The 13,400-nt window shown below is 45.3% G+C and overlaps 1 protein-coding gene and 1 long non-coding RNA gene across 2 annotated transcripts; both read left to right on the plus strand.

The window, feature by feature from the left end:
* Positions 1-2,798: 2,798 nt before the first annotated feature.
* On the plus strand, positions 2,799-6,738 carry LOC142912009 (uncharacterized). Its single transcript, XM_076060342.1, has 2 exons — positions 2,799-2,924; positions 3,342-6,738. The coding sequence occupies exon 2, from the start codon at positions 3,352-3,354 to the stop codon at positions 4,930-4,932; it is 1,581 nt and encodes a 526-aa protein (XP_075916457.1). The 5' UTR covers positions 2,799-2,924; positions 3,342-3,351; the 3' UTR covers positions 4,933-6,738.
* Positions 6,739-9,582: 2,844 nt separating this feature from the next.
* Positions 9,583-11,955, plus strand: LOC142912013 (uncharacterized). Its single transcript, XR_012933874.1, has 2 exons — positions 9,583-10,373; positions 10,733-11,955. It is a non-coding gene; the product is annotated as an uncharacterized LOC142912013 (long non-coding RNA).
* The last annotated feature ends 1,445 nt before the right edge of the window (positions 11,956-13,400 follow it).

The raw sequence follows: 13,400 nt of genomic DNA on the forward strand, positions 1-13,400 counted from the left end.
ACTTGAAACCTGATTCCCACCACCACCCAGCCCAAAAGAATTCTCTCATCAAAACTTTATACCATAGGGCTCATTGCATTTCGGACCAACACCACCTGACCAGTGAATTAAAACATGTACACCTGGCCCTCAAAAGGAATGGTTACTCTGACCGTACCATCCGCCAAGCTGTCGCTCCTTCCATACAGAAACAACCACTTGATACTCCGGTCAAAACCATCACACTTCCATATATAGCAGGCGTTACTAAAAAGATTTCCAAAATTCTAAACAAACACAAGATCCAGGTCCGGTTCAATACAGTACACAAAATTCGTGATCTGATCCCATCCGTGAAGGATGTCATTCCTGATTTACAGTACCCCGGGGTTTACAAATTGAGTTGTACCTGCGGTTATTGCTACATCGGTGAGACAAAGCGACATGTCTCTGACCGAATTCGCGAGCACAAATCAGATTTGAAACACGGCAAGACGAATTCTTCTGCCGTAGCTGATCACTGTTACAATGCTGTGGGGGATCACGATATAATTTTTTTCCGATACCAAGGTTCTTTGCAACCCACGGGCTTTTATCAGAGATTTGTTCATGAAGCAATTCAGATCTACAAACACAGACACAATTTCAACCGAGAGGATGGTTTCAAATTAAGCAACCATTGGAAAGATGTTCTAAATCGAACTAAACATTAAATTAATTTCAATGGTACAGTATATTTTTCGAGTAGTGGTACCCCAAACTTTCGCAGCTCTTATAAATTCCCATTTTCACACCATCAATGGGTAAAATCCCCCTCCCCCCTTTCCCCCCTCCCCTCGCCAAACTGCAAGTCCACCGGCACGTACACCGCCTCTCTGCTCGCACACAGGTCCGATGTCTGGGCGTGGTTGTGTTTCACTGGATTCTCCTGTTTGATGAGTGCTGGGTGCCTCGGTGAATGTATATGCTCTGACTTTAAAATAGCTATTTCTGTGACCAGTTACTAGCTAATCACTAAACTATTTAAATGCTAAATCCTATGCTAATTTCCTTTGTCGGGGGGCACCTCTGCGGATGTGTATACTTTGACTTGGCTATTTCAATGAGCCATTTCAATGCTAATTTATATGCTAATTCTTTTGTCAAAGCCCGTGGTCTTCTTCTTCTTCCTCTCACACAGCTTAAATGTCGCGATCTAGGCGTGGCTTCTTCCACTCCAGCGCTGTCCTCCAGACAGGCTCGTCCCTTCACCTGATGAAGGCCGCTTGTGTTGTGGCCGAAACGTCGTGATTATTGTTGTTTTATTATTTACCTACCTGACTTTACCGAATAGAACCAAAGAGTATGGATCCTTGCAGTCACGAAAGCTTTAAATCTAGAATCTAAATCAACTTAAACTCCAACTCTGTGACGTCACCACTCTGCATTACCTCATCGGCGTGAATCGCCAGAGGGAGGTGTACCTCGCTAGTGACGTCATGTCACCAAGGTATTCACCCCGACCCCCGTCCACCGCGCTCTTGAGCGTGACGTCACCTCCGCCTGGGTCACTTCCGATATCGTTCCAGTGGCAATCCTTATTTGGGCAAAGCTACGCCCAGTGACTGGTGGCTCAATAACATAATGTGTCCGTTAAAGCCGTCGCGAGTTTATTGCGACAGGTTCAGCGCCCACGCCCCCATCCCTCGACATATGGGCAGGCCTCATTAACATAATTTATTCAGTTAAAGAGCCGCTTGTGGGAGGGAAGTGACGTCATACTACTTCCTGCTGTCGCGAGGCAACAGGAAGCTGCCGTGTGCGCGCTTATACTGAAATACGAGGTGAGAAATTCTCATCGTTGTGGTGGTGGTTGTGGTGGTGGTGGTGGTTGTAGTGGTAGTGGTGGTTGTTGTTGTTGTGGTGGTTGTTGTTGTTGTTTACCAAGGTAGAGCCTCTCTCTCTCGTAGGGATGTCAGTTGAGTAGCAGCGAGCATGGGAATCGATGTCCAGGTTGGAACTTTACAACGTGGGGCCTAGCCACGCGGGGCCTTGCCTCCTGCCCTCGCCTGATTGCGTTCACTTTAATTATCTCGCTTAAGTTTAATTTGTCTTCACCCAGCTCGCCACTTTGTAACTTTGTTTTATTGTAAATATTCACGCAGTTTTTATTTTCTTTTGTTAGCAGGCCAAGCCCGCTTGAGCTGCTATCCCGCTCTTGTTATCAGAAGCGACCTGCCCACAACAACACAAGATGAGGCTTTGTCAACGTGTGTGAATGTTTTGACTTAAAACTTTGGTGACTGCAGGAATTAATATTCGTGGTTCTTTCGGTAAAGTCAAGTAGATAGAAAATTGAATAAAATAACAATGAAATAAATAAATAACTTCAAATAAAGAAAAACAACTCACGTCGTTTTGATCGCAACACAAGTGGTCTTTATTTAATGTAATTGTATTATCTGTTATTGTTATTTTCTATCTACGTAACTTTACCGAAATCAACAAGAATACGTGTGTCAATGTCAATCGGTCAAAGACGCTCAGCGGAGAGACGTGCAAACTCCAAATATACAGCAGGCGTCAGGGTCGGGATCGAACCCACGACTTCCTGTACACCAGGTGAGGCAGTTAACATCTCACCACGGAGAGGGACACGCAAACTCCAGTTAGCCTCGGCTATGTTCATTGATCCTCGATTAATTACTTGGTGGAGTGAGGAAGCATTCATGCCAAGCAGATGAAGGTGGCCAGGCATGATTCTAGACACGCCACTGCCAGTGTGTGACAGTGTCAAGTTTGTATTTGCAGTAAAGTCTATTAACTCTGTTGAACACGGAAGTTATATCAAAACAATAGTTTATTTTTGTTTTCCTCTGGAACTCTTTGTAAGAATGGAAACAGGAGGTGAACACAGCACACACGTGCAGCTGAAGTCGGAACTGTTCATCCCAGCATTTAAGGACGTGAGCCTGGATTCACACCTCTAATTTGCGATTGAACGTTAATTTATGCATTTCTGCCTAACACAAATAGTATTGTTTTCAATACCCTTTGCTATGTCAGCTGAATTTAGCTCTCATAAATATTCCTTTTGTAACCAGACAGCAGAAATTGTGTGCTCGGAGTTTTAGGTTAACATTCATTTTGAAGATACGAGGGCTTCCAGGCATGTTTATGACCATTTGCCCTCTCATTGTGTGCCGTAACTGCCCTGTGATGAATTTGTGAAACGTTTTTACTACATCATGAATATATGAATATAGACGTGTAAGTCACATGTATATATGCATTCCTCTGTGCCTCGATACTGACGTGTAGATGGTGTGGATATTATTTTTTTCTGTCCGCAGCTGACGCTTCCTCTGATGCTTCCTCCGCAGAATTGGACTGATGGAGCAAATGCACTCAGCGCAGCTCGGTAGGACAAGTCAACAATGCGACCGGTGTGCATACAGCACGGATCGGACTGGAAATTTGACATGGCACCAGAGAACTCACACAGGAGAGAAACCCTTCAGGTGCACGATGTGCGGGAAGGCATTTGCACATTCATCTACTCTTAAAATACACCAGAGAACACACACAGGAGAGAAACCCTTCAAGTGTAGTGTGTGCAACTATGCATTTGCACGGTCATTTGCTCTTAAAATACACCAGAGAACACATACGGGAGAGAAACCCTTCAAGTGCACTGTGTGTGGGAAGGCATTTTCACAGTCATCTGTTCTTAAAGAACACCAGAGAACACACACAGGAGAGAAACCCTTTAAGTGCAGTGTGTGTGGGAAGGCGTTTGCACGTTCATCTGCTCTTGTAACCCACCAGAGAACACACATGGCAGTGAAACCCTTCAAGTGCAGTGTGTGTGGGAAGGCATTTTCACAGTCGGTTGCTCTTGTAACACACCAGAGAACACACACGGGAGTGAAACCCTTCAAGTGCACTGTGTGTGGGAAGGCATTTGCATGGACATCAGTTTTTCAGACCCACCAGAGAACACACACGGGAGAGAAACCCTTTAAGTGCACTGTGTGTGGGAAGGCATTTGCATGGTCATCAGTTTTTCAGACCCACCAGAGAACACACACGGGAGAGAAACCCTTCAGGTGCAGTGTGTGTGGGAAGGCGTTTCCACGTTCATCTGCTCTTGTAATACACCAGAGAACACACACGGGAGTGAAACCCTTCAGGTGCACGATGTGTGGGAAGGCGTTTGCACATTCATCTACTCTTGTAGAACACCAGAGAACACACACGGGAGAGAAACCCTTCAAGTGCAGTGTGTGTGGGAAGGCGTTTCCACGTTCATCTGCTCTTGTAATACACCAGAGAACACACACGGGAGTGAAATCCTTCAGGTGCACGATGTGTGGGAAGGCGTTTGCACATTCATCTACTCTTGTAGAACACCAGAGAACACACACGGGAGTGAAACCCTTCAAGTGCAGTGTGTGTGGGAAGGCATTTTCACAGTCAACTGTTCTTAAAAAACACCAGAGAACACACACAGGAGAGAAACCATTCAAGTGCACTGTGTGTGGGAAGGCATTTTCACTGTCATCTGTTCTTAAAAAACACCAGAGAATACACACAGGAGAGAAACCCTTCAGGTGCATTTTGTGTGGGATGATGTTTGCACAGTCATCAAATCTTCAAGTACACGAGAGAACACACACGGGAGAGAAACCCTTCAAGTGCACTCTGTGCGGGAAGGCGTTTTCACAGTCACCACATCTTAAAGTACACCAGAGAACACACACGGGAGAGAAACCCTTCAAGTGCACTCTATGCGGGAAGGCGTTTTCACAGTCACCACATCTTAAAGTACACCAGAGAACACACACGGGAGAGAAACCCTTCAGGTGCACTCTGCGGGAAGGCGTTTGCACATTCATAAAATCTTCAAGTACACCAGAGAACATAGAAGCATCAGAAGATCTGCAAGGAGTGGAGTCTGAAATCAGCTTGTGAAAGTCAAAGTGCCCCAATAAGCCCATCCCTCATGAAACAAGAACCGGACGAAAATCCCAGCTTGGACACTTTTAAAGGTATCGAGGTGAAATATAAAGAGGTGATGGTGAAGAGGGATGAAGTGATGGTGAAGAGGGAAGAAGTGAAGGTGAAATGTGATGAAGATTCAACTCCAAAATGGGACCTTCACATCGATGGACGCAACGTGAAGCAGGAGGAGAATTCTCACTGTGAGGCAGAGCGAGGCAACTCCCAGCAGTTTGTGGAAGTGGAGGTGTGGGTGGACTTGCTCCTAGACAATACAAAGTCAAGTGGAGACCCGGTAGATGTGTAAGCCAGAGACGATGTCGCTACAATAGATGCACCTTTGTCACAGGCCATTAATGACAAGAATGTGAAGTTGAACACTCAATTCCTAGGTTCAACCTGCAGAGTAAGAGCGGCCAGTCTTTGTGGACCTGTGGGTTGGGTAGATCTCTAACCAGGAGCGAGAGACAATAAGCTCCCAAGCATTCACTATGTTATATTAATTGCATTTACTCGGCGCTTGCTTAACCGCCTCGGCATCTCCAAGTTTTGTCGTACCTCGTCTGAAACACTCGAAGCGCATCACCAAGTAGCAGCTGCCCCTGTGTGGCACAGGGTGGTGGCCCTGCACCAACCTGCATGTGGACAAGAGCCTGTCAGTAGGGGGCGATGATTGATGCGTCATCTCAGTTGTGTAGTTTGTAGGCAATCTTGATTCGAATCCACACTCTTGAGTTATTTCGGTAAAGTCACCACGTGGGTAGAAACATAACAGGTCACGGCGTTTAGATCACAACACAAGCAATCGTCATCAGGTCGGACAACCACAGCAAGAGAAACTGCTGAAGTAGTAGGCGCCTACTCCAGCAGTTTCCTCTTATTGCTGCTGTGCTTGTCCCACCTGATGACGATTGATTGTGTTGCCATCGAAGTGCCGTGATCTATTATTTGTAGCGTAATGTTTAGAATTTGCTAAATTTTGACCCAGACGCCAGCATGCAACGGCCTACTCGTTTTGAATGACGCAACAATAGTACGGTGTACATACACTGTCAAGCAGATGGTGCGTATTTGTAAAATAACTTCTTGTTAATACGATGTAACGTGATGCAGTCAATTTCGCTGCAGTAATTCAATGTTGCTAATATGCCCGTCAATGATTTAGAATGAATACTTGTCTGATTGTGCATGTAACATTTTATCTGAGGGTCACACATTGAATATGTGATGTTAGGACAAAGTGTGTGTGTGTTTTGGAAGTAACCTGTACAGAGAACTAAGGTGAGACCCGTTGTTCTTGTGATACAGGTCAAAGGGTACTTTTGTGTTTCTCGAAGCGTCTGCCTCTGGAGCAACTCATCGTCTTTGAAATAGGGAGCACGCTCGGATCATTCATCAGTTACAAGGCATACCACTTGAAAGTTACACGTATAGGAGGAGATACATTCTCTACAACACGAATTGTAGTTTTGTCTTACGTGTTGACGTATATTTTGTCTAACTGGGACTAGAAATGCACCTTGCTGATTCACGTCTGGATGTTCACAACCATCGGTTGAGGCAAACCCCACTGCTGTTGTTGAGACGCTGTGCACCATTTAATGGTCCAACACATTGACGGCCTTCATGCAAGGAAAGTCACAACATTTGCACACGAAGGACGAATTCACGCAAGCACCCGGTGCTCCGTTTTGAAGTTTTAAAATGAAACATCTTCGACTTGTGTTGTGTTTTGAATTAGATGATTTTATTTCTTCATTAAAAGCTTGTCTCAATTTACATCTGGAAGACTTCATTGAAAAGGACATTTCGTGTGAATTTTCTCTCGTCATTAAGTAGATGGCCTTGCAGGGGTTCGGTTCAATGTGGACACAAACACAGTGTACACACACAGTGTACACACACAGTACACACACAGTGTACACACACTGTACACACAGTGTACACACACAGAGTACACACACACAGAGTACACACACACAGTGTACACACACAGTGTACACACACAGAGTACACACAGTGTACACACAGTGTACACTCACTGTACATACACACAGTATACACACAGTGTACACACACAGTGTACACACAGTGTACACACACACAGTGAACAGTTTATACACAGTGTACACACAATGTACACACGTGTACACAGTGTACACACAGTGTATACAGTGTACACACACACCGTATACACAGTGTACATACACAGTGGACACAGTGTATACACAGTGTACACACAGTGAACACACAGTGTACACACACAGTGTCTGTACACAGTGTACACACACAGTGTACACACACAGTGTACACACACATACAGTGTACACACACAGTGTACACACACAGTGTACACACAGTGACACAGTGACACACACAGTGTACACACAGTGTATACACATAGTGTACACACACACAGTGTACACTGTGTGTGTGTACACGCAGTATATACACAGTGTACACACACAGTGACGCACACAGTGACAACAACCGCCATTCGCCACTAAGTGGAGGTGACGTCACCACGACGCTTGTGCCAGGCACAGTGACACACACACATTGACACACACAGTGACACACACAGTGTATACACAGAGTGTACACACACAATGTACACACAGTGTACACACACACAGTGTACGCACACAGTGTATACACAGTGTACACAAACAGTGTACACACAGGGTATACACAGTGTACACACACACATCGTATACACGGTGTACATACAGTATATACACAGTGACACACACACAGTGACACACACAGTGTGCACACACAGTGACACACAGTGACACAGTGACACACAGTGACACACACAGTGACACACAGTGTATACACACACAGTGTACACACAGTGTATGCACAATAATGTCCACGTTGTTGGCATTTCGACAAGGTCCATGAGGCGAGCGAGGAAGATTATGGCCGATTTCTCCCACCCTGGACACTCTCTGTTTCAGCTACTCCCCTCCGGCAGAAGGCTTCGGTCCATCAGGACCAAAACCTCACGCCATAAAAACAGTTTCTTCCCATCTGCTGCTGGCCTGTTAAACAAGGCCAAGGGCTAACACTGTTTTTAACATTTGATCTACATAACGACACCTTGCCGATATTAACTATGTTACCCTATTTGTATTTTTTATTTTTAAATTATATCTTAAAGCTATTTTATATTCGATATGTATTTAATTTTATATACTTCAGCCCCTTGGTGTTAGACTTTTAACCCTTATTATAGTAAGACTTGTTTAAAACTTATTTAAGATTTTAGATTCCTATATGTTGAATGTATGCACCATCCTGCCAAAGTAAATTCCGTGTCGGTGTGAACTTACATGGCGAATAAAACCCTTTCTGATTCTGATTCTGAGCTCACACACCCAAGGGAGGGAGCAATGAAAAATGAATCTAAATCAACTCCAACTCTGTGACGTCACCACTCTGCATTACCTCATCGGCGTGAATCGCCAGAGGGAGGTGTACCTCGCTAGTGACGTCATGTCACCAAGGTATTCACCCCGACCCCCGTCCACCGCGCTCTTGAGCGTGACGTCACCTCCGCCTGGGTCACTTCCGATATCGTTCCAGTGGCAATCCTTATTTGGGCAAAGCTACGCCCAGTGACTGGTAGCTCATTAACATAATGTGACCGTTAAAGCCGTCGCGAGTTTATTGCGACGGGTTCAGCGTCCACGCCCCCATCTCTCAACATATGGGCCGGCTTCATTAACATAATTTATTCAGTTAGAGAGCCGCTCGTGGGAGGGAAGTGACGTCATACTACTTCCTGCTGTCGCGAGGCAACAGGAAGCTGCCGTGTGCGCACTTGCACTGAAATCCGAGGTGAGAAATTCTCATCGTTGTGGTGGTGGTGGTCGTTGTGGTGGTGGTGGTTGTTGTTGTTGTTTACCAAGGTAGAGCCTCTCTCTCGTAGGGATGTCAGTTGAGTAGCAGCGAGCATGGGAATCGATGTCCAGGTTGGAACTTTACAATGCGGGGCCTAGCCACGCGGGGCCTTGCCTCCTGCCCTCGCCTGATTGCATTCACTTTAATTATCTCGCTTAAGTTTAATTTGTCTTCACCCAGCTCGCCACTTTGTAACTTTGTTTTATTGTAAATATTCACGCAGTTTTTATTTTCTTTTGTTAGCAGGCCAAGCCCGCTTGAGCTGCTATACCGCTCTTGTTATCAGAAGCGACCTGCCCACAACAACACAAGGTGAGGCTTTGTCAACGTGTGTGAATGTTTTGACTTAAAACTTTGGTGACTGCAGGAATTAATATTCTTGGTTCTTTCGGTGAAGTCACGTAGATAGAAAATTAAATCAAAATAACAATAAAAATTAACAAATAATTGTAAATAAAGCAAAAAAACTCACGTCGTTTTGATCGCAACACAAGTGGTCTTTATTTAATGTAATTGTATTATCTGTTATTGTTATTTTCTATCTACATAACTTTACCGAAAGAAACAAGAATACGTGTGTCAATGTCTATCGGTCAAAGACACTCAGCGGAGAGACGCGCAAACTCCAAATATACAGCAGGCGTCAGGGTCGGGATCGAACCCACGACTTCCTGTATACCAGGTGAGGTAGTTAACATCTCACCACGGAGAGAGACACGCAAACTCCAGTTAGCCTCGGATATGTTCACTGATCCTCGATTAATTACTTGGTGGAGTGAGAAAGCATTGATGCCGAGCAGATGAAGGTGGCCAGCATGATTCTAGACACGCCACTGCCAGTGTGTGACAGTGTCAAGTTTGTGTTTGAAGTAAAGTCTTTAACTCTATTGAACACGGAAGTTATATAAAAAATAGTTTATTTTTGTTTTCCTCTGGAACTCTTTGTAAGAATGGAAACAGGAGGTGAACACAGCACACACATTCAGCTGAAGTCGGAACTGTTCATCCCAGCATTCAAGGACATCTGAGCCTGGATTCACACCTCTAAGTTGCGATTGAACATTAATTTCTGTATTTCTGCATAACACAAATGGTATTGTTTTCAACACCCTTTGCTATGTCAGCTGAATTTAGCTTTCATAAATATTCCTTTTGTAGTGAGACAGCCGAAATTGTGTGCTTAGAGTTTTGAGTTAACATTCATCTTGATTATATGAAGGCTTCCAGGCATATTAATGACATTTTCCCTCTCATTGTGTGCCATAACAGCCCGTGGAGAGAAACCCTTCAGGTGCACTCGGTGCGGGAAGGCATTTGCATGTTCATCAAATTTTTTCATTACATCATGAATATATTAATAAGTATAGACGTGTAAGTCACGTGTGCATTCCTCTGTGCCTGACGTGTAGATGGTGTGGATATTATTTTTTTCTGTCTGCAGCTGACGCTTCCTCTGCAGAATTGGTCTGATGGAGCAAAGGCACTCAGCGCACCTCGGTTTGTAGGTAATGTTTAGAATTTGCTACATTTTCACTCAGACGCCAGCATGCAATGGCCTACTCGTTTTGAATGACACAATAGTATGTTTTACATACACTGTGAAGCAGAATGTGCAACTTTTTTTAAAAGCTTCTTGTTAATACGATGTAACGTGATGCAGTATATTTCACTGCAGTAATCCAATTTTGTTAATATGCCTGTCAATAATTTAGAATGTATACTTGTCTGGTTTTGTGCATTCTTGTAACATTTGATCTGTAAGGGTCAAACATTGAATAAGTGATGTTAGGACAAAGTGTGTGTGTGTGTTTGAAAGTAACCTGTACAGAGAACTCAGGTGAGACCCGTTGTTCTTGTGATACAGGTCAAACGGTGTTTTTGTGTTCCACGAAGCATCTGGAGCAACTCATTGTCTTTGAAATAGGGAGCACGCTCGGATCATTCATCAGTTACAAGGCATACCACTTGAAAGTTACACGTATACGAGGAGGTACATTCTCTACAACACGAATTATAGTTTTGTCTTACGTGTTGACGTAAATTTTGTCTAACTGGGACTAGAAATGCTCCTTGCTGATTGACGTCTGGATGTTCGTTACCTATCGGTTGAAGCAAACCCCACTGCTGTTGTTGAGACGCTGTGCACCAATTAATGGGCCAACACATTGACGGCCTTCAGGCCAGGAAAGTCACAACATTTGCACACGAAGGACGCATTCACGCAAGTACCCCATGCTCCGTTTTGAAGTTTTAAAATGAAACATCTTTGAATTGTGTTGTGTTTTGAATTAGATAATTTTATTTCTTCATTAAAAGCTTGTATCAATTTACATCTGGAAGACTTCATTGAAAAGGTCATTTCAAGTGGATTTTCTCTCAACATTAAGTAGATGGCCTTGCCGGGGGTTCGGTTCGATGCGGACTTTCACCTGTTTGGGATTGCGGGATCGAGATAAGGCGACACGGAGCTGCTGGCCGTGTGAGAAGACCGCCGTCTGCAGATCGATTCCAACGTAATCGAACGTCTGTCCCTGCGCCTCCGTCGTCCATGCAGGGGGTGCGTAAGTTTGCAGCGCCCCCTGCATTAAAACAACGGAAAGTGCAGCGCTCATCACAGATAGATACAGTTGTGCGCTTATATTTAAAATGTTATTCTTTTATAAGGTGATGTTGAAATCGGAAAGTGTTTAGCCAGTTGATGATTTCAATCAGATTGATTCATTTATTATGCACCGCATATCTGAGCTTTTGTGGTCCTGTTGAGCTAAAGTTGGAAAAAGTCCGTGACTATAACTTCGCTTAATTTTGTAAACGTGTTTCTATTATTTAGTTATTGTTTAATACAAACTACTTCAGATAATGGGTTTCAAGATGTACTTGAATGGCACGTTCGTTGTTCCGGTGTTTAATGGCTTGGACGTCATGGCAAATGGCTTCCATCGATGTGGAAGTCAATGGTGGATGATGATTTGACATTTCGGTGTTCATTTGGAGTAGATTGTTTAACTGTTGCATACCGGGTGGTGAAATGCTTTGCCGAGTACCTGAACTGTTTGACCAAGTGAATTAATGAAGAGTTCGATACGAGTTTGAGCGTTAATATTCTTGCGGAACAACAAAGGTCGGATATTTTAAAGATTCCTGATCGTACGTTTATTGCGACAATGTTCATGGGGAACACGTGTGGAGGAGAGTTCCGGGTGAAGTCTCCCCTTACCTGGCAACCATGGTGGCTGTCCGCTGATCACTCTGGCTTCGTCACAGCTACGAGCTGTAGGGACGCGACGCTCCACCCTGGCGCTGTTTTAATTCACAGCACCAAGACTGGAGAGCCTCATCCCTGCAGTTCCCTCCTGTTGTGCCGCAGCATTTACCGCGTAACGAGGCAATACAACACACACAGAGACACACACAGAGACACACAGAGACACACACAGAGACACACACACAGAGACACACAAAGACACACATTACACACAGAGACACACACATACAGACACACACAAAGACACATCACACACACAGAGACACACACAGAGACACACACATCAAACAGAGATACACACACAGAAACACACAGAGACACACACCACACACAGAGACACACACCACACACACGTACACACACGGAGACACACAGAGACACACACACAGAGACACACACAAACAACAACCGCCATTCGCCACTAAGTGGCGGTGACGTCACCACGACGCTTGTGCCAGGCTATGTGCACCCACACAGACACAAAGATCAAAGAGACACACGGATACACGCACAGAGACGTACACACAGATACATACACACAGATATACACATACACACAGATACACATACATACACACATACACACGTACATACAGATACATACACACAAATACTCACAGATACAACAACAACCGCCATTCGCCACTAAGTGGCGGTGACGTCACCACGACGCTTGTGCCAGGCTATGTGCACCCTGAGGCCACGTGAAGTGTCGAACGCCCGCTGGCAGGAGGTCACGGGGCAGACCCAGGTGCCACGGGTCGACTGACTGAGATGACTGGCTGATGCACCACCTGTGCCCCCTACTGTGCCAACCTGCTGTGCTTTAGCCACCCGGCGCTCCGCTCGCTGTTGTGAGCGTCGCTCCTCCGCCCTCCGTTGTTGTTGGAGGGCGACTGCCTCCAACTGCCCAGTAGCATCCTTCACGAGCCTCCTCCACAGAGGCCGATCTTGACACCGCTGGTACCAGTCATCGGCAAGTCCACTCAGCTCCACGTCCTCCTGTACCACATCACTCCATCTCTTCTCTAGCCCGTGCCGTGCCCGCTTAGCCCCCTCAATCCGGCCAAACAAAAGCTGTTTCGGCATGCGGTGGCTGGGCATGCGGGCTACATGACCCAGCCATCGCAGCCTTGCCTGCCGGAGGAGCTCACCGATGGGACCCTGCCCAGATCTTTCAAGGATTTGTGAGCTCACACAATCCAGTCTGGTTAAACCCAGGATGGATCGTAGGCAGGCCAGCCTAAATGTTTCTAACCGGCGAAGA

The sequence above is a fragment of the Petromyzon marinus genome, unplaced genomic scaffold (assembly GCF_048934315.1).
Source record: "Petromyzon marinus isolate PM22_M1 ecotype Great Lakes invasive population unplaced genomic scaffold, UKy_Petmar_22M1.pri1.0 PM_G_Scaffold_181, whole genome shotgun sequence".
Taxonomy (NCBI): domain Eukaryota; kingdom Metazoa; phylum Chordata; class Hyperoartia; order Petromyzontiformes; family Petromyzontidae; genus Petromyzon; species Petromyzon marinus.